Source organism: Sturnira hondurensis, unplaced genomic scaffold (assembly GCF_014824575.4).
Source record: "Sturnira hondurensis isolate 20B ecotype Veracruz unplaced genomic scaffold, ASM1482457v3 Scaffold0020787, whole genome shotgun sequence".
In the NCBI taxonomy this organism is placed as follows: Eukaryota; Metazoa; Chordata; class Mammalia; order Chiroptera; family Phyllostomidae; genus Sturnira; species Sturnira hondurensis.
This window is the reverse complement of record NW_028093418.1, coordinates 3813642-3835529: the sequence shown is the minus strand read 5'-3', so window position 1 is coordinate 3835529 and position 21888 is coordinate 3813642. Positions and strand designations below refer to the sequence as shown.

General features: G+C 48.0%; 1 protein-coding gene across 2 annotated transcripts in view; it reads right to left on the bottom strand.

The window, feature by feature from the left end:
* Nucleotides 1-5386: 5386 nt before the first annotated feature.
* KIF15 (kinesin family member 15) overlaps nt 5387-21888 on the bottom strand; it is a 48513-nt gene continuing 32011 nt past the window's right edge. Inside the window, exons 23-36 of one of the 2 annotated variants that reach the window (XM_037030486.1) lie at nt 21180-21249; nt 20220-20306; nt 19520-19624; nt 18879-19001; nt 18333-18392; nt 17984-18070; nt 16871-16972; nt 16410-16574; nt 14927-15036; nt 8186-8258; nt 7682-7719; nt 6942-7107; nt 6380-6511; nt 5387-5845 (exon numbers count right to left, since the gene is read on the bottom strand). In XM_037030486.1, the coding sequence (XP_036886381.1) occupies nt 5729-5845; nt 6380-6511; nt 6942-7107; nt 7682-7719; nt 8186-8258; nt 14927-15036; nt 16410-16574; nt 16871-16972; nt 17984-18070; nt 18333-18392; nt 18879-19001; nt 19520-19624; nt 20220-20306; nt 21180-21249 (1435 nt within the window). In that variant the 3' untranslated portion in view covers nt 5387-5728. Of the gene's footprint in view, nt 5846-6379; nt 6512-6941; nt 7108-7681; nt 7720-8185; nt 8259-14926; nt 15037-16409; nt 16575-16870; nt 16973-17983; nt 18112-18332; nt 18393-18878; nt 19002-19519; nt 19625-20219; nt 20307-21179; nt 21250-21888 lie in introns of both variants that reach the window. The other variant, XM_037030487.1, reaches the window with a different exon arrangement.

The window sequence follows — 21888 nt, the reverse complement described above, 5'->3', positions numbered from 1 at the left end:
AAAATATGAACAGTGAAAGGACAGCAAACACACAGTTATTAACAACCACACGTAAAACAAAAGCAAACCAAGAGGACAGCTAGATCAGAAGCAGAACCGTAGAAATGAAGAACACATGGAGGGTTAGCAACAGGGGAGTGGGAGGGGGAGAAGGGGGGAGAAGGCACAGAAAATAGCATAGATGGTAGGTAGAAAATAGATAGGGGGAGGGCAAGAATAGTGGGGGAAATACAGAATCTAAAGAACTTGAGACATGTGGTCATAAACTAAAGGGGGGGAATGGTGGGGGAGGGGGTGTGCAGGGTGGAGGGGAATGAAGGTGGGGAATAGAACAATTGTAATGGTATAATCAATAAAATATATTTTAAAAATAAATAAATTTTAAAAAATAAAAAGTTTACATGTAGGTATGGGACTTTTTGAAAACGTGATTCACAGTGAACATACTTCAGCAATCTTTTTTTTTTATCCATCTGGGAAGTTTTTGTGGAAATCCTTCCTTGCCACCCTCTCTCACAGGGTGGTTTCGTGGGTCAAATAAAAGCGTGGATAACGCCGGTACCCCTCCTTTTGCAGTGGAGGAAAGAGCCGTGCTGGTGCAGGTGTTCTGGAGGTCCAGGGCCCACTGCAGGTTCTTGGCTTCAGACTCGGGCCAGCACAGAGATTAAAGTGAGTTTATTAGTGAAGCTGGGAGACAGGCAGTGGCTACCCCACAGACAGAGCAGCCCTTCCACAGTCGATTTACTTCTTTTGCTGAGACTCATTTAATGCAGGGGAAGGGCAATCGATATGGGTAATAGTCAGGACTTTCAGCGTGTGGGGAGACTTCTCAGAAAAACTCTGTTGGCCATCTTGTGTCTTTATATGGGCTTTCCCCTCTGACCACGGTAGCATGGGGTGTCTAGTGCTAATGTATTACAAGGAGCCTACCTTCATTTCAATTAATTTAGCCTTCATATGTTCCTCTAATTTGTAACTATAATCAACCAGTTCTGTGAGCATCCTGATAAACAGTGTCTTGAACTGTGCTTCTGAGAGGCTGGCAATCTCTTAGTCACTTAAGAGTTATTGGCTCTGGGACTTTGAGTTCTTCTTGCGCCATCTTTTGGGCTGTTCGTGCCTGTTCCATAGCAGGATCAGAGCCCTAAAATGTTCACTAGAGCAGGGAAACTAAGTCGCTGGGTTGTGACATTGTATGTGGGGTGGGGTCAAAGAGGAACAATTGTGTGCCGTCTGCTGCCTGCTGCCGCGGCCCCCACCGGCGCCACAGCCACCACCGTCACCAGGCCCACGCGTTTCGTTCTGCTGCACGTGAGTGTGCCACCGCCGTCAGCCCTCCACCACTGGGTTCGCCCCCTGGGGCCTGCGTGGTCTGTCTCACTGTGCGCGAATGTGCGACCGCGGTCAGTTTGCCCCGCACCCCGACTGGTTCTGGGCTGCCTGCGCTCCTAGGTTGGGGGATCTGTCCTGCCCGACCCAGCTCCGCTGCTGGCTCCACCCCTCTTACCGTCCCCGTTGAATGGTTCGTAGTTGTCGGACTTCCATATAATTCAATTTTCTGGTCTTTGGGTGTGTCCTTGTTCTCCAAACCTTCGTTGTATTCAAACTTGGCTGTGGGAGAAGGCACAGTGTTTCCACCTATGCCTCCATCTTGGCGGAAGTCATACAAGGAGCCTAAAGAGGCTAGGGGCTACTGCGAGGTGAAAGTAGTCACCAGGTTGGATCCGGCACGACTTCAGCAGGTTCTAAGCCCTAAATCCAGTTGAGGGGTTGGCCTTACTATCTCCAGTGATAGTCAGTGTAGCCCTTATGGTTACAGCCGTTTCAACACATACCCTATCTCGATGCCCAGCTCAAAGATGATCCTCTCTCTAATGTTTGTTACCTGAAAGTTACAGGAAATCAAGTGGTGCTGCACCTGATCACCTCCTGCTTTAAAGACTACAAAAGGAACTTTCTTAGAACAAACAGTGCCCCCACTAGCGTCTCAGCTCCGCCTCTTCTGTAAAGCCGCCTGTGCTACCTCGGCACCAGTCCTGTTGGTCTCCCTGCCAGCCTGCAAGCTCCTGGAGGGCAGGGACAAGTTTCTTTCTTCTCTAGGTCCCCATGGCCCAGCTCAAGCACTGGGAACGATGGTTGGCCACTCAGCTGGGAAGTGATGTCTGCCTCCTGGACAAAAGCTCTTATCACCTACTAGGAACCTTGTTAAAATGCAATGCAGATTCTGATTCAGGTCTGGACCTGGATTGAGATTCCCACGTTTCTAACAGGTTTACAGAAGATGCAGGTCGGAGCAGCAAGGCTCTCTGTTGCCGTCAGCGCGCTCGGAGGCCTTGCAACATACCGGCCTCCCCGGCTGGGCTGTCAGCACGGAAGCTGCATGTGTTTTCTCCTTTTCCTGATGCAGTGCCCAGAACCTCAACCAGCTCATGTCCTCACTACAAATGTTTGAACAGACTATGTTTTTGTCATCGTGGGTAGTTAGCTAAGGAAGAAAGCAAAGGGAATCTGATGTTGTTGAGCATAATCAACCAGGAAGCATGAGCCTGTTTGCTTCACCAGGAAGCTACAGCCTCACACACTCCAGCAGATCACAGCATTGCCTTGCCAAAGATTAACAACCTTCTCTTTGCCCTAGCAGCAGGGATTGCTGGGGGGAGCAGGGGGAGGTAAACGCATTCATAATAGAAGTCAAAATGGCACAGGGGGAGGTGCTTGACCATAAAGACCTGTCACTCTGACCTGAGAAAGGAATCAATTGGTCGAGGGTGGATCCATCAGAAGCCCTGGAAAGTTGGGGAGCTGATTGGTTCTTTTGAAAAAGTGCCTGATCTGTCCCAAGATCACCCAGTTCAACAAAGAAGCTCACTATCTCTTCCAATGCCGCCCCCACCACACACACCAAGAACCTGTGCTTGTCCCATTCGTGTGCGCCTTCTCTCTCCATAACCCTGGCAGCAGCGTGGCCGAGGCTGCCCAGACTCCAAATGCAGGTCCCGGGTGAGAGCCTGGGCACAGCAGTGCAGCTGGAACAGCACTAAGATACTCAGATGGGGACGGAGACTGCTCAGCAGCCACCTGCAGGGTCCAGAGGACTAAGCTTTAAAATGAAACAGAAACTCTGGATACAGGCCTTTGGTTTGGACTTTTTCCATGGTGTTCCCACCATGGAAAGGGCAGAGATGGGACGCAGTGGCAGCAGGCTTCTACTTCCACCCGAAAAGCCCTGCCACACCAGTCTCCTGTGCGTGGGTCTGTGGAACGCTTTCCTCCCCATCCCCACTTCCACTGCCAACACTCTGATGATAAAAAATAAAATTTAAAACAGCAACGTATTGCAAACTGGTACTGGGACAAGGTGGACAGGAAGGACACTTCATCCCACATTTACCCAAAAAAGCAATTAAGACAAACCTCCAAGATGACCGATGGGCAGAAGATGCCTACTTGTGTGTTGAGAGACCCATCAAACCACCCCTCACCTTTGAAGGGCTAGAAGTCACGGTTAAGAGACCTCAGGGGCCAAGGAGGGAATTTAACTGTGTGAAGCCCCTGGGGGAAGACAGCAGGAATGGCTAGGGCCTGTGACCGTGGGGAGTGAATGTCTTCTTCCTCTATTGCCCTCTCCAACCTCGCCTTTTCTCTCCTTTCATGCTGTGTCCATTTCTCTGTCTCTTCTTTGCTCTGGTTAAATGAGCACATATTCTAGGCCAGGACCTATTGCTAAGCAGCAGAGTTGCCAGGGTGACCAAGATCCCAGCACTCCTTGGGTTCTGGCTTTTTGCAAAACTCCGTTCTCCCTGTCCTGAGCTGGCTCAAGTCTCTCTCTCCCACCTCACTGAGTGATGTTATGTGTCGAATTGTGTCTGTCCCTAGCACCCGTGAATGCAACCTTATTTGAAAATGGGGTCACCACAGATGTAATCAAATTAAGATGAGGTCATTAGGGCAGGCTGTAATCTAATGTCCTTCTAAGCAGAACCAGAGACAGAGGGCAGGAGGAATGTCACGTGACCACGGTGGCAGGTGGGAGTGATTCGAGGTCCAAGCTGAGGAACACCAAGGACTGCGGGCGAGGCCACACACCATGAGAGGCATGGACTGCACTGTGCCTTGGAGCCCTCAGAAGGTAGTTTAGCACGACCTTGATTTTGGACTTCTGGCCTCCAGAACTGAGAGAATAAATTGTTTTAAAACACCCTTCTCCCACCTCCAGGGCAGGCAAAGTGTCTACTTCCTACCTTACACTGAATTCCAAGTTCCATTTTGTTTCTGGCCCTTAGGGATTTAGTATTATTTATTCCTTGAGAGTTCAACTAGGCATTGCTGTTTGAAAGATTCTATTTATTTTTAGATAGAGGGAAAGGGAGGGAGAAAGAGGGAGAGGAACATTAATGTGCAAGAAAAACATAGATTGGTTGGTTGCCTCTCACATACCCCCAACCGGGGACCTGGCCTGCAACCCTGGCCTGTGCCCTCACCGGGAATCGATCCCACTGAGCCGCACTGGTCAGGGTGCATGAATTGCTCCAAAATCGTTTTTCTTCAGCTTTACTGAAGTGTGATTTACATGCCATATTGAACGCGGTTTAATTTTCAGTAATTTTAAAGAGTCGTGCAGTTACCACCACAAGCCAGTTCCAAAACATTTCCACCACAACAGAAAGTTCCCTTGGGGCCCAGTCATCCCCACTCGCCCCCCGCCCCTGCTTCGGACACCTCCCTTACATGGAGTCATATGGTCCGTGGCCTGTGAAGTCTGACTTTTCACAAAGCAGTATTTTTAGGCCCATCCATGTCGCAGCATTTATCAGTCTCTCTCTTTGTCACCGCTGAGTCGCATTCCCCTAACATGCACAGGGTTTGGTTTCCTCAGCCACTTGGAAACTGGTCGGAGCACCAGCACACGCCCGCGAGGCCAGTAAAACACTTGAACCACGAGTGCAGGTGTAAAGGGAGCAGTGGGAACACCCCTGGGGACGTAGTGCTGCAGCCAAATAGAGCGCCTGGGAAGCAGGCGATGCCTTTGCAAGTGAAACGTGCGCCAACCACGTGACCCAGCAGTTGCACTCCTGGGTTTTCACTCAAGAGGGAAGAAGGGTGGATCCGCCCTTGTGCTTGAATCCTTACAGCGGAATTATTCATCACAGCCCCAAACTGCAAACGGACACACGTGTGCCCAGTGGATGGGGAGTGACTAAAGCGTGGGCGTCCCCACGGTGGGGTGTTGTGTGCAATCAAGAGGCGCGCCCCGCCGACACAGAGAAGCCCGTCGAGGACAAGGTTCCTGTGCGTCCTTCACAGATGACCAGTGCCCAGTAGGTGCTCACAGAGTTTACATTGCACAAACAAGTGAATGAACCATGTGAATTACTTTTTTGGACTCTTTATTTGAAAAAGATTTATTATATTTTGAAAAATGGCCATGTTTACAGTCATAAAAAGGATCACAAAAATACTTCAAGTAGAAATACAAAAATAATCTATATTCATAAGTTTGCTTTTTTATACACACTGTGCCATCAGCTGTGAACCTCACTGCCAGTTCTGGGAGCACTGAATACAGAGTTTCTGACACAAGACTCAGAGGAGGTCACGTTAGTGCCCCAGGGAAAAATGAACTGGCTGACGCCCACTGTACACATCCGCTACAAGCTTTATTTTAAAGAGGCCCAAGGCCTTCCCAGTATTCACAGTTGGTTCGGAGCCTGGAAGTGGCGCTTTGACCCTACACCGCAGGTTGCTCACTGCCACAGGACGCAGGTGAATGCAGAACGTTCGTCAGAAGCTCTTTTTTCTTATTTTCTTTCAAAAATATATTTTCAGCACGCAACTTTCCTGTCTCCTAGTAATTTTAAAAAAGGGAAAAGAAAAAAATTAAGGCTCCCAATATTACAGGAAGAGTTATTCTTGACATTCATTAAACTTATATTTCAAATTAAAACTATAATTTTTTAATCTATAAACTACTTTTTAAAAATATTTTATTTTTTAAGATTATTTACTTATTTTTAGAGAGAGGGGAAGGGAGGGAGAAAGAAAGAGAGGGAGAGAAATGTCAATGTGTGGTTGCCTTTCACATGGCCTCCACTAGGGACCCAGCCCGCAACCCAGGCATGTGCCCTGACTGGGAATCGAACCTGAGACCCTTTGGTCCGCAGCCCATGCTCAATCCACTGAGCTACACCAGCCAGGGCAAAATCTATAAACTACTTATTAAACAGAAGTCTGATGTGTATGAAAACTGATCAAATTATCCTTAGAATAGCAGTAATTGTTTTGAATTCAGGAAGTTCCCTAAAGAAAGCAGTTAAGTGACTCAATAATTAGTCAGTTAAAAACCAGAGTGACTTTACTCAGAACTATTTTCAGCGTTTACCTCAGCAAGTCGGACATTTTCTTTCTTCAGCCGCATGACATAGTGAATCTTCTGGTTTGGGTTTTGGTGACCCACCAACTTCCCGTTTTCCTCAGCAAGACACTCCACCTGCTTCCTTAACATTTCCATCTCCTGCAGGTAATCAATCCCGGCAGGGGCAAATGAGGGGCTCTTAATGTCTTTAAAAAATGGACATTTGCCCTGGCCGGGTAGCTCAGTTTGTTAAAGCATCATCTCCAAGCACCAAGGATGTGGGCTGGACCTCCGGTCACGCCACACACAAGAAGCAGCCAGAGAATGCAAAAACACGTGGAACAAATTGATGATTCTCTCCCCACCCCTCGCCCTCTCTAAAACCAATTAATTGGAAAATGTAACATCAGTTCATGCCTTCTGAGAGCACAGGGGGAGACAGAGCCCAGGCCCCAGCTTCGGACCCCGCAGCCCTGCGCCTGGGGCAGCAGGTCTGAACCACAGGCCGCCCAACCAGACACGCCCCACTCTGAGCGGCTCTATTGACCCACGCCTCCTAAGTACAGGAACAATGCGCACACCAACGCACCTGAGATGCTCTCTCCTTTTCTTCATACAGTTCTTCCAGCTTTGATCTCAGCTGTTCCTTTTCTTGGAACGCTTTAGACTCCAAAGCTCTGGTGCGTTCGACCTCCTCAGTCATCCTAAGGCAGTCTGTCTCTTTTTCCTGGAGGGCAGTCTGCACTTCTTCCAGGCTACAAGAGGAAACGTCCCTTTTTGGAACTCCAGAGAAACACCTTACAGGAGAGCTTCTCCCTGGGCTGGAGAGTAGGTTTGGGAGGAGGGCCGATCTTCAGCCCAGCCAACAGCACAGGGCGATCGGTCTCCAGGCTGCAGGGACGCTTCTTGTTGCTGGTTTAACCAAACTTCCCTTTTGGCAAAATCCTCAGATCATTTTTAAATAATGAAAATGTAGAACAGGAACTTTTAGATTCAGCCCACGTGGAGCCAACACAGTACCCTGCACCTAAGAGCATTTGTGTGGCCATTCAGGTTACACAGAGGTTCTCAGACAGTGGCCCGCCCGGTCACTGCTCCAAGGATGGGCTATGTAACATGTGTTACGTGACTGCCGATGGGAACAACCTCACGTGAGGAGCCCCTTTAGTGAGTGGCATTCAGGAAAACAATTTTGTAAACATCTATTATGTTCACATCTTACTTCAGAAGGAAAAAAGTTCCCTGCCTTGTGGAGATAATGAGCATTTCTCCCCTTAGAGAATAAAGAAAAGGTCAACAAGAACTTGAATTACAAACCAGCGCACTTACTCTGCTTTCATTCTCAGCATTTCTTCAACTAACTTATTCTGTAGGATGAGAAAAAGAAAAAGATGGCTTAAGTTCTTAACATGGCTTAAAAAAAAAAAAAAAGATCGAAAATAATCAGTCCACACCCGTCCATGGTAACAAAACTAATCCAACATCCTTTTCCACACTCCCAGCTACACACACGCAAGGGGCACCTATTTACACGACGTCATGCACTGCGCCCCTAGGGGCTCAGGCAGGCACATGATCCTTGCGCCTAAGTGGCCAGCTGTGTGGGCACACTGAGCAGTGGGCTCATTACCTCCTGGAGGGACTAAGACAAAATTCTCTCTTAATTTTCAGCCATGTCTAAGTACTGATGGTGAACACTGAACGTAACAGTAGGAATAAGAAAAAGACATAAATTTCAATAGTAAATGGTTTCTAAAACCTATAACCATAAATGCTTACTATAAAAGCACTTGTCAGATAATAAAAAACTCCTACGTAAAAAAGAAATCATACTTTAGCAAGTCTTTCTTTGGTAAGCTCTTCTTGTTCGTTCTTGAGCTGCTGGTTGTCTGGATGACTCCGTTCGCTGCAGATCGGGAAGGGAGGGCGGGGAAACACTGTCAGGCACAGCCAAATGCCAATTTCATGTCTATCCTATGCAACAATGCCAAGTTGTGCAAAGAAAAAGCCAACTCAATGGCGATGAAATGAGGTTAGCATGTTTGAGAAATGTGACTGACACCCTGGGGTGACCTAAGGGACCTCCCCAGAACTGAGGATTCCTCCTATATGAAAGTGAGGGCAGCAAAGCTGAGAGATCTAATAAAGTCTTGGGTGAAAGTAAAATAAAGTAGACACTTTGTCAAGAGTAAGACCATCTGAAGATCAGATGTGAGCAAAAGGCGGCTGAGGCAAAAGGCAGTCTAGGAGTCTTTATGGCTGTGAGAAGCTGGGAGGGGCCTTGTTGGGGACAGGAAGGGCCCCTCAAGCTGGCCTGGCCCCCAGGGCCCCGGACAGCCCCTTGCACTGGATTTCCTAGCCAGCTGGCAGTTCCTGATGTCACTGGCTTCCCAGGTGTGCTGACACCAGGGAGTGGGTTCCCTGAGCACCAGACATCAATCTCTTCCTGAAAAGCCCCTCTACATGAAGAAAGTCATATTCTGGGTGAAATGTCAGCATCGCAGGAATCTGATTAGCCCGAGTCCATCTCTGGGCCTGACCAGGTCCGGAGAATGAACTGGGTTTCTGTGAGCAGCCTCTGGACCGGGGAGACACCCTCTAGGAGAACCTGCCTGAATGCCACAGGCTTCTCTAGGAGTATCTGTCACTGATGAGTTGGGGGGAAAGATTGTTTCTCAAAGGAAAACAGAAGATATAGTAGTTTCTTTCACTTAATGAAGCTGGCAGTCTAGACAAAAACGGTAATGAGACCTCAATAGGAAAACACCCGAAATCATCGGGGAAGATGTGTTTTCTTTGCTCAGAGCCGGGGCTGGGAGCCACATGGCCTCTGTTACAGCTGTCAGGCTGGCTGTCGAAATGCAAAAGAGCAGCGCCGCAATGCTTACGTGAAACGGCATGACTGCGCTTCAGTGTAGCCGTATTTACCTATCAGGCTGGGGGCTAGATCTGAGCCCCCGCCACAGTTCTTTCTTTTCTATTATTACTGCAGTGTTTAACTGCCTTTCCTCTGTCAACCCCTGAGCCAGCCACTGTCCCAGTCTGCCTGCAGGGGCTCAGGAAGAGGAAGCCATGGGGCAGGCCAGACATGGGAGAAAGGGCTATGGCAGGTGGCGGGGGCTTCTGCACATGGCGCAGAGAAGGGGAAAGGCCACCGTCAGGCTGAGGAACCCACGGCCTCCGAGAGGGCAAAGCCCCGAAAGGCAGAGGAGAGCTGTTGCTTCACAGCAGGATTCCTGCGCCACCAAGCACGAGGCTCCCAAACCCGGTCCCAGTTCCAGCCCCAGAGCCTGCCACCCTGTTGCAGCAGCCCCAGCCCCAGGGAACTTGACCACTGGGTCGGTATCCCTTGAAATGGCGCTGGTTTGGAAGCTGCAGCTACAGAAGAGCGGGTCAGGGGTCCTTTTGGTACCCCTGCACACAGGGACAGGCTCAGCAAGGAGAGGTGCTCCCGAGCAAGGAGGGGAGGAGGCCAGCTGGGCGCAGGTGAGCACTTCTAGGGGCCAGCGGCTGTGGCAGGAGAGCTGCTCCCAGCGCAGAGAACGCAGAGGGCCAGGGGCTCCAGACGTCTTCCAGCCGACCTCTCAGGAAGGAGTTTCTGCCTGGCTCCTCTGGAAAGGCACAGAGGCTATGGAATACAGTGTTTCCAACTGTGGTTGCGTAAACACCTGGGAACGTCTCTCACCAAGAGACGTCTTCTCCACGCTCTCCCCAAGTCTTGATAAAAGACAGTATATTGCCCTGGTTGGTGTAGCTCAGTGGATTGAGCTCTGGCCTGCAACCCGCTGGTTCGATTCCCAGTCAGGGCACATGCCTGGGTTGCAGGCCAGGTCCCCAGTGGGGGCCACATGAGAAGCAACCACATACTGATGTTTCTCTCCCTCTCTTTCTTCCTCTCTAAAACTAAGTAAAATCTTAAGAAAAAAAGACAGCATACCAAGTACAACGCTGTTTTAACGTGACTGACGTGGGGGCAGAGCATAGGGCACTAGGGAGCACACTGTCCACTGTCTGCATCAGAACCCCCCAGGAGGGGCGTGACATCTCTACCGAAGTGAGTGTTTCTTTCTTTTTTTTTTTTAAGATTTTATTTATTTATCTTTTAGAGGGGAAGGGAAGGAGAGAAGGAGAGAAATATCAATGTATGGTTGTCTCTCATGTGTCCACTGCTGGGAACTGGCCTGCAACCCAGGCATGTGCCCTGACTGGGAATCAAACCGTGATCCTTTGGTTCACAGGCCCGTGCTCAATCCACTGAGCTACACCAGCCAGGGCCGAAGTGAGTGTTTCTGATGCTCCATAAAACTCGAAGAAAACTACTTAGTAAGACAGTCATGCACTTGCTGCTAAACAACAGGACTACACACCGAGAAACGCATCGTTAGGTGATTTCACTGCTGTGTGAACATCCTATAGCAAACTTATACAAACCGGCATGGTACAGCCTACGACACCCCGGGTAGGTGGTTTGGCCTATTGTTGCTACAGGCCTGTGCAGTACGATTCAGCACTAAACAACACGAGAGTGAATGCAATCAAGAGACACAGTAAACACAAGATGTATGAGGTGGTCTGAAAAATCCCAGCGCCCTGGCTGGTGTGGCTCAGTTGGTTGGAGCCTTGTCCCATACACTAAAAGGTCACCCGTTCGATTCCCAGTCAGGACCCATACCAAGGTTACAGGTTCAGTCCCCACTGAAGCATGTGAGAGAGGCAGCCGATTGATACTTCCCTCTCATGTCTGTTTCTCTCCCTCTTCTTCCCTAAAATCAATGCACACGTCCTCGGGGGAGGGTTAAAAAAAGAGGGAGGCAGGACTTCCAGCCAAGATGGAGGCGTAGGTGGAAACACTGTGCCTCCTCGCACAACCAAGTTTAAAGACAACAAAGTTTTAGTAACAAAAACACAACCAAACACAGAAAACTGAACTGTACAGAAATCCAACAACGAACCATTCAGCCAGACTGGTAAGAGGGGCGGAGCCAGCGGAGGAATAGGTCGGGCAGGAAAGATCTGCTGGATGGACCCAGGAGCACAAGCGGTGGTTGGCGGATCCCAGGCATGGGGTGACAACGGGCGGACCCAGTGAGGGTGCAAGATGGCTGGCTGACCACGGTCACACATTTGCGTGCAGATAAACCAAGAGAAGGAGTGAACAGCAAGACAGACCAATCAGGCTAAGGCCCCAGTGACGGGAATTAGAGCCTGAAAGCACCAATTGGAAAGACCTTCAGGATCGAGGGGCTAGGAGAGTTTGTTGGAGAGAGCCACAGGGTCCTGGAGGAAATACAAGCCCACGCACCCGGGAACCAGCACCAGAAAGGCCCAATTTCCCTGTGGGAAGTGGCAGACAGGACAGAAATCTGAGAGAGCAGAACAGACGCCATTGCCCCTCTCTGACCCTGCCCCCACACACAGCATCACAACCCAGCAACTGGATCACCTGGCCCTGGTGAACACCTAAGCCTCCGCCCCTCATACATAACAGGTGCGAACACATCAAAACATTATGGCTCAAGAACAGCTCAAAGCCCCAGAGCCAATTATTCTAAGCGACCAAGAGATAGCCACATTTTCAGATGCACAGTTCAAAATACTGGTGATCAGGATGCTCACAGAACTGGTTGATTTTAGTCACAAATTAGAGGAACATATGAAGGCTAAACTAACTGAAATGAAGGGAAATGCATAGGAAACCAATAGTGATGGAAAGGAAACTGGGACTCAGATCAAGGGAGTGGACCAGAAGGAAGAAAAAAATGACCAAACAGAAAAGAAAGAAGAAACAAGAATTCAAAAAAAACGAGGAGAGGCTTAGGAACCTCCAGGACATCTTTAAATGTTCCAACATCCGAATTATAGGGGTACCAGAGGGGAAAAGAAACAGCCACGAGTGGAAAACTTATTTGAACAAATAATAAAGGAGAACTTCCCCAGTCTGGAAAAGGAAATAGACTTCCAGGAAATCCAGGAAGCTCAGAGAGTCCCAAAGAAGCTGGACCCAAGAAGGAACACACCACGGCACATCATAATTACATTAGCCAGGATTAAAATGAAGAAGAGAATCCCAGAAGTAGCAAGAGATAAGGGGACAGTCACCTACAAAGGAGTTCCCATCAGACTGTCAGTAGATTTCTCAAAAAAGACCTTACAGGCAAGAAGGGGCTGGAAAGAAGTATTCCAAGTCATGAAAGGCAAGGACCTACATCCAAGATTGCTCTATCCAGCAAAGCTTTCATTTAGAATGGAAGGACAGATAAAGTGCTTCTCAGATAAGGTCAAATTCAAGGAGTTCATCCCTTATTATATTCAAGGAGTTCAAGCCCTTATTATATGAAATGTTAAAGGGACTTATCTAGGGAAAAAAAGAAAATAAAAAATATGAACAGTGAAAAGACAGCAAACTCACAGTTATTAACAACCACACCTAAAACAAAAGCAATCTAAGAGGACAGCTAGATTGGGAGCAGAAACATAGAAATGGAGATCACATGGAGGGTTAGCAATAGGGGAGTGGGAGGAGAAGTGGGGAGAAGGTACAGAGAATAAGTAACATAGACGGTAGGTAGAAAATAGACAGGGGGGAGGGCAGGAATACTATGGGAAATACAGAATCTAAAGAACTTGTGACACATGGACATAAATGAAAGGGGGGGAATGGTGGGGGAGGGGTGTGCAGGGTGGAGGGGAATGAAGAGGGGGAATAGGACAGCTGTAATGGCATAATCAATAAAATATAAAAAATAATAATCAAAAAAGAGGGAGGTGAAATACAAAGAAAAAATAAAAATCTAACTGTAAAAAATGAACCAATGAAACAGTACCAGTGATAGTCTTTCACTGTCACTGTCAAGTACTATCAGTACAACCACACGTGACTGGCAGTGCCTCGGGCTCACTCACACCAGCCTCACCAGACACCTGAGTCCAGCACTGCACTGTGCCACAATGACAGCTGTGACATCACTAGGCAGTGGGAATTTCTCAGCACCGAGGGATTGCCATCACGTGCATAGTCTGCCATTGACGGAGCACAGTTACGGAGCATGTGAAGTCTGAATTCAGTGCCAGCAGAGCCATCGGCCCTACCTCAAACGCCTGCTGTCTCAGGGAGGGCCTGGACAGTGCGTCTCAGTGCTGCCCTGGCAACTGTGGGGACAGCAGACACCCCTAACCGAGAGGCTGAATTCGGGAAGGGACTCCATCCCCAAGAGACCCCTCTGACTTGCCGCAGCTGGCCACACGGCTGCACAGGCCGCCGTCACCGCGCTGTGCAAGCTGCCGACGGGAAGGACCACAACTCTCCCTTCCTTCCCGGCTGCCGCTTACTGAGTGGCTGTCCCTGCCAGGCTCTGGCACCGGCACTTCACACACAGTGTTTGGGACTTTAAAACGCCTTCAGGGAGAGCTACAATTTTCTTCATTTTACTGCTAAGGAAACTGAGGCATTAAGAGGTTCAAAAATGTGCCCAGTCACATGATCTTCAAGTGTCAGAGAGGGGACACAGCCTGGGCGTGGTCACCCAGGACAGGATGCTGTGACATTAGTAAATACAACTCCAAACCTGCCTGTGCTGAAGCAACACGCACAAACCCAGACACCCAAACCCAGGGAAGGCTCCCCTGGAGGGCTGCTCCCAGGACCGCGAGTCACAGGGCAAAACCACTGGCAGAAATCCTCCCTTTTTAATTCTTAAACGGAAGTAGACAGTTCATCCAAGTTTTTGAAGTCTGAAATTCACTGCTATAGCTCTACAACAATGCAATGTTTAACAGAGGAGGTGAGCTTGTGAACGCCTCCTTCTCCCACTCTGGAAAAATCAACACCCCAGCAGACCTGATGCAAAGCAAGGAAAATGAAAGATGAAAAATATGAACAATAAAAGCCCTGGCTGGTGTGGTTCAGCTGGTTGTAGCATTATCCCATAAACCAAAAGGTCGTGGGCCTGATACCCAGTGGGGGCACATACAAGAAGCAACCTATGGCTGCTTCTGTCCCTCTCTCTCTCTTTCCCTTTCCCTCTCTAAAATCAATGAATACGTCCTCAGGTGAGGATAACAAACAAACAAACAATAAAATGGCAATAAATACATATGTATCAAGGACAGAATCTAAAAAATGAAACAAACAAGCAAGCAGAACAGAAACAGACTCAGAGATGCAGAGAACATTTTCATGGATTCCGGGGGGAGGCTTGGAGGGGGCTGGGGGGGTAGGTGCAAAGAGGGAAGGGACTGAGAAGTACAGACTGGCAGTCACAGGACAGACACGGGGAAGCCCAGTGTCCCACAGGGAATATAGTCAGTAATACTCTAATACTGTGTATGGTGACAGGCGGATATGAGATATCGGAATGATCACTTAGTAAGTTTTATGTCTAATCACTGGGGTGCACATCTAAAACTCATGGGATATTGTGTGTCAATTGTGTTTGCAAAAAATTATTTAAAATAAACAAAATGGAACAAAAAAGCAGCTGATAGGGAAGCAGTGTGTATTCCAGCCGCATTCACTGAACTGCACCCAGGCAGGCCGAGCCCCAGCCCGCAGGGCTCCCATGGCCCTGCGCGCACCTGCTGTCCTTTTGTGCTTTAATGTCATCCAGCTGATCCTGCAGGAGCCAGTTCTTCTCTCTCAGTTGCTCGGCTTCCAGGCGTAGGTTTTCCATCTCATTCAACTGCTCCTAATAACAGACGAAATCACATTTTTCAGAAAACGAGAGGAGGCATGATTTGGTCCCCAAGGCCACAACCAAGACAGGTTTTACTCCTTTAAGCTTCTCCTCTGCACAGAACACTGCGCTGGACGACGCTGGGTGAAAAGCTGACTGTGACAAGCTCTTGGGGGCCTCGAACTACGATTCAGTCTCATACCCAACGTCTTAAATATAGTCTCCAGTCACATGACTCATTAAAATTCCTTTAGGAGAAAAGATGACACAAGGTCTCTACTTTGGCAAATATTCCATTTGAGTGTATTTAACAGATTCTAATGGAAAATCATGAGCATAACCCATCTAGAAGATATAAATCCTTGTCTGCAAGAAGCATCCTTTTTCGTTCACTTCTACCTGTCCATTATTCAACTGCCTTTAACCTGACCCTGTTTGTGCAGAGCCCCAGATCGTGCCCATCTGGGGAACGGCCAGTCCTGAGACGGCGGCGCACTGAGCCGCCAGGGGCAACGCCCTCCACCAGAACCGGAGCTCAAGGGGGATACCGTCTTCCTGTGCTTTACCCGACTTGGGCACGGCAAGCTAATTTTGTTCCTAAGCAAAATGCCCTGCACGGCAGTGACCTTCCAGGTATCTTGCTACCTCCCCCACCCCGCCACACACTTACCGCAACACAGCACCACTCTCAGGCATTCCCCACACAACGCCCAGCCCTCCGTGCCGCACAGAACCCACTCTCCCACACACAAACACCATTCTCTCATGTGCCTGGGTGAAAACACTAGGAGGAAGTTTGAAAGAATGGCAAACGAGAGAAAAGTATTTTTAACTATCATAGACAACAACTAATCTAGTATGTAAAGAATGCCTCCAAACCATTAAGAAAAAGTTCAACAACAGCAAAAAACAAAGAGAATAAAAGAAAAAGTTCAACAATAGAAAACAGGGAGAAGGACTGAGCTGATAGAAACAGGAACACACAGGTGCTCAGTCTAACTCCTAACGAGAGAAATACAAACCTAAAGCATCAACGAGATGACACACGTCAGCCATAAAAATGACAGAGATCTAACCCCCAGACAGCACCATGAGGACAGCGGTCGGTGCAGCCTGCGTGACGGTGCCACCGTGGAAAACCAAAGGGGCAGGGGCACATGCTCAGACTCGGTCCCCGCCCCCAAGAAAAGCTCTGGAAGATAAACGAGGAACCGGCTACACTGGGGGCCCCCGGAACAGCAGATGAGGGGTTTGGGGTCAGGAGGCAGAGGACAACTTCTGTCTACATGGAGTTGTATGCCTTCTGAATTTTGTATCTTCAGTGACCATGAAAAAGACTACTCATTTTAAAACATGACTCGGAAACCATTAAATCGCCCAGTTACCTTCATTCGGAGGATTTCGGCACTTTTGAGTTCCCTGTCTTCGTTCAGCTTCGTCACAAGGTGCTGCAGAGAAACCTTCGAGGCCCTCCCGTCTTCTATCTCCTGCTCCTGTGTTTCCAGGAGCTTTGCCAAATGTGTCTGGAAGTGAGGCGGCGTTTTCGGGCTCTGAAATGAAGTCAGATTTCACCCAAATACCCGATTAAGTGACACCATAAAGATTTCATGTTAAATGTACATACCAAGAATATAGAAAAAACTCAAGCTATTTAGCTTAGTCTAAATCTTGTCCAAACAAAACATAAAAATAAAAAACACTGGTTCCTTTTTATCAAGTAAAAAGCAGAAAAGATGTCAGTGAAAACATTTCATAAAAAGGCAAAGCTATGGTCTTAGTAATCTCTAAACTTTTAAAACTCACAAAACTTAATCCTCCTGAAACACACTCTTTTTCTGAAAAGTACCTGGGGACACTCGGCAGCAGAGTCCATCACATGATCCAGCTGCCTCATTTTGAAGTTATACTCGTTCTTTTTCTGTTCCACCTCCTCTTTCTTTTGGTTTAACTGGAAAAATCAACGAATGTAAAGTTACAAGTTAGAAAATAATATGGAACCCGCGGTCCAATTAGAACACCCTGTCTTCCTCTATGTATGAATAGAGGTATGTATAAATAGGCTTTTTACATTTGGGGGGGATTTGATGAGCAATCAAAAGCAACAATACATTGAAACACAGCAATTTTTAAAGTAAGACACTGTACAATCTGGGGCTGCTGTTTGTGTCTGTGTACCTTAGTTACTACCATAACCTTCTCATCACCGCCTCTCTCACAAATATATTTACACTTAAAAAAACCTCTGCTTTTTACAAAAAAATTGTTTTGCCATGACAGGTATGGCTCAGTTGGTTGAGCATTATCCTGCAAAGCAGAAGGGGGCCAGTCTGATCTTGGTCCAAGCATATGCCTGGGTTGCGGGCCAGGTTCCGGGGCGGGTTGTGTGTGGCACGCGGCAGGCAACCGATGCATGTTTCTCTCCCTCTCTTCCTCTCTCCCTTCCCCTCTGTCTAAAAATAAATAAAATCTTCACAAAAATAAAAACGATTTTATTCATTTTTAGAGAGAGGGGTAGGGAGAGAGAGGGAAAGAAACATCAATGTGTGGTTGCTTCTTGCATGCCCCCCCCAAACTGGGGACCTGGTCTGCAACCCAGGCACGTGCCGTGACTGGGAATTGAACCAGCGATCCTTTGATTTGCAGGCTGGAGCTCAATCCACTGACCCACACCGGCCAGGGCAATGAAATCTTTAAAAAAAAACAACAACAACTTTGTTTTCAAGCTTCTCAAATGATCAAAGGGTCATCTGAGGAAAAATACAAAATATAAAACAGCAGCAGCCAAAGAGAGAATGAGAATGAGCCATCACCTCACCACAGTGGCTGGAACCTACTGGTATGTCAAGGGGTGAAGGTGGGCAGGGGGTCAGCCGAGTCCGTCTGCACCCCTGGGAACAGCCCGGTCCTTCAGAGCCCACAGCACTCTCCCCTGCCCGCCCGGCCCCTCCCCAGCGCTCGCCTGGTGCTGGAGCTCCTGGATCATGGCCTCCTTCCGGGTCAGCTCCTCCTGGGCGGACTGCAGGAGCCCCGAGTGCTTCTTTGAGGCCTCGGTGAGCATGTTCAGTTGCTCAGTAGCATGAGCCAGGTNGAACCTACTGGTATGTCAAGGGGTGAAGGTGGGCAGGGGGTCAGCCGAGCCCGTCTGCACCCCTGGGAACAGCCCGGTCCTTCAGAGCCCACAGCACTCTCCCCCGCCCGCCCGGCCCCTCCCCAGCGCTCGCCTGGTGCTGGAGCTCCTGGATCATGGCCTCCTTCCGGGTCAGCTCCTCCTGGGCGGACTGCAGGAGCCCCGAGTGCTTCTTTGAGGCCTCGGTGAGCATGTTCAGTTGCTCAGTAGCATGAGCCAGGTCCTCACAGAGCATGTCCCTCTGTCAGGGGACAGTCCCCACACAAGCAGAATGTCTTAATTGTGGTTTTCCAGCAAGGATTTGCAAACCACTACCATGTGCGATTTTTTAAAGGTTAAGGGGAAATTTTAAGTGAGAACTTTTTCTTTTGCTAGTGTGGTAAACCATTCCAAGACAAACCAAGCAGTTAACATTAGTGAGCAGGCCTAGACATAAAATAAACATCACAGCGATGCACACTGCTATCTGCTCTCTACTCTCTCTTCCCCTCGCCCCCAGGGTCAGTTACAAGAACTAAGGTGGTGTCAGTGCCAATGAACAAAGCTAAATCAACCAGATAAACATAATGATGTAATCTTACGTATTAGTGCCTAACTACTTTAGGGGAAACAGCTCCAATCATGGCCTAGTCCTTTAAAAATCCTCTATTCATTCACCAATAACCTCCGTACACACACGTACATATTAACAATCACAAAGCACGACAGTCACAGTGTGTTACGTTACCTCGATGTCTTCAGAGATTATTCTCAGTCTAAGGGTTTCTTTCAGGTCCAGAATCTCTACTTCCTGTCTCTTAATTAACACTTTGCTCTCTTCTTTGTCAACCAAAGAGGAGTTGTATTTGCACTGCAGAAAAGAAAGTTGTGATGTAAGAGCTGCCTGCTTTATTATCTGTGCTATTAGATGAAAATAAACTTACGAATGACCCTGAATTCCAAGGCGATGACCATATTAACACAAATTTGTCCAATCAGTACTTGTTGAGTTAAGGGATGGAAGAATAAACGCATGGATGACCAGAAAAGTGGTCCTGCAGGTACCGGTGAAAAACATCTGCTGTCAGAAATAAAGGTGGCGGCACCAGGCTCCAAGTGGAGCAGAGGAGTGGGGGACACTGACGACCACCCCCCTTGTCACAAGAGAAGGTGGAGCAGGACCTTCAGCTGAGGCGCACTCGCTCCGCACGTCTGCAAGCTGAAGGCTCTCCCGGCTCTGCCAGCACAGACCCTGCTGAGCTGTCACTAGCATTTCCAAACCCATCTGACCACAGTCTTTCTCCTGGTGGAGCATTGATCAACCTCCCGAGGCTTCTGTGAAGTGTGTCTCAGGCTCAGATTCACTGCCTCGTTGGGGACAGGACTTACAGTGATGTCCTTCAGCTCCTGCTTCAGGGTGTCTATGGTCTCCACCTTCTCACAGACTGATGCTCTCAGCTCCTGGACCTGGCTTCTGAGGTCGGCGACAGCTTCCTGGTGGGGAAAGAAACGACAGCTTCACACCCAGTGACATGGAGGAGGAGATCATTTTTAAATGGCAGATTGTTCATCTTTCCTAATGACAAGAGAAGTCAGTTTTAATTGAGCAAAATGTCACATTACACTATTAATATTCTCAATTTCTATTTTAATGGCTTTATACCATTATATTTAATCATCTGCTTTGGCTATATAAGAGCTAGACATCAGGAATTTACACCCAATATCATACTCCAACATATACATCGTGTCTGTTATTCTGGCTGAAGTCAACACCAGAGTCTGAGACTCTGTGTTGTGGGACTCAAAGAGTCCACAGGAACGGGCCACACTAACAGCATCCTGGTCAAAAGGGGCAGGATGTGTTTCAGAAACATCGCCATCAAGAGAAATAGAACAGTTTGCACTTGAAGTTATACGGAAAACTAATGTAAATAGAAGACCTCATTCTCTAGAAACCTCGGAGGATGCACAGGGCCCAGGAGCATACCGAAATGCCAGTTATCAGTCTCCCTTGGAGGGGGAGGCTGGAGGGTGAAGCGACATTTACAGAGAAACACAGAGGGGCGTGGCTTCACCCTCCACCCACCTTGTCAGCATCTCTCGACTTCTCCAGGGAATGGATGACTTTCTCAGTGGCGCACAAACTCTCTTCTAGTCTCTGTACTTTTGCCATCTATAGCGGAAAAAAATAGTTTTAGAAAGAGAATTAAATCACAAAGTTAACTATGCACATTAAAATGTTGAAGCCTGTTTTTCATATTATACAGTGTACACTAGGAATCACACTTGAAAACAACAAACTCACAACTGAGCCCCAAAGAAAAACAAACAACTAGAATAGAAACAGAATCACAGAAATGGACATCGCATGGAGGGTTATGAGTTGGGAGGGGGAAAGGGGAGAATGGCAGAAAAGGTACAGGGAATAAGAAGTGTAAATGGTAGTACTATAGATGGGGAAGTTAAGAATTGTATAGGAAATGGAGAAGCCAAAGAATTTGTATGTATGACCCATGGATTAAGAGGCGGGAATGCTGCAGGGAGAGGGGCGCAGGGCGGAGGAAGATAAAAGGGAGGGAAAAAATGAGACAACTGCAATAGCATAATCAATAAAATATACTAAAAATGAAATAAAATAAAATTGAGAAAAAAGAAAACAAAGTTGAAAAATAATATAAGCAACCAACACCCCATCTTTTTATTATCAAATTTTTAAAAATAATTTTATTTATTTACTTTTAGACAGAGGAGAAGGGAGAGAGAAAGAAAGGGAAACATCAGCATGAGACAGATGTAGCCATTGGTTGCCTCTTGCACACTCCCAACCAGGGACCTGGCCCGCAACCTAGGCCTGTGCCCTGACTGGGAATCGAACCGGTGATCTTTCAGTTCTCAGGCTGGCACTCAAGTCACTGAGCCACAGCAGCCAGAGCCTTATTATCAATTTTCAACGTATGAAAACTGAGACACTTGTTATAATAAACCTCTTTTGATATCAGAAAACACTACAAAGCTCTGATTTTAGAGTCAAAGTATAGGACATTACCTGCTGCTCACACTTGGCCATCTCTTTCTGTTTCTCCTGACGCACGGCCTCGAGGACATCTAAGATTTCTCTGGAAGAGAAGAGGTACCTTTTACTCATTACTTTGCACAAGGAAAACAGGAACTGTTTATGTGGAAGAGATTCAGTGCAATGCAAGTACACTTTATCAGGCACAAACTTGGTGTCGGGCGCTGCGTTCCAGTACGAGTCAGGAATCTGAACCCACTGCTTCTACAGTCATGGGGTGACGGCCCATTCTGTGTCACAGCCATTTGCCTCTGTCAAAGCACTCAGGGTCCCCAAACACACATCTAACCTCCTGTGCGTGTTGGTTCATTGCCTTCCTCTCAGTGCTAGAATGTACGACTCATGAGAACAGGGTACTATTCACTGTCTCATCTGTGAATGTTCCAGTGTCGGCCAGAATAATGCCTGGCTTGCCGGGTATCCCCAAGTGTTTGCATGAGTAACTACAAGTTAACCATCTGTTTCGCAACCAGGTATCTGCCCCCGTTAGATGTGTCCGCCCGTGTGTTCCAGGGTCTAGAAGAGACTCTGTCTCAGAGTAAGGACTCAACAAGCATCTGCTGCACAAACAAGCACAGCTTCTTCTCATAAGAGCAGTGTCATCCGGCTGGCTGAGGCCAGGAGACTGACAGAGATCACCCAGGAAAAGAACTTGGAGAGAGAGGGAGGAAAGACAATGGCA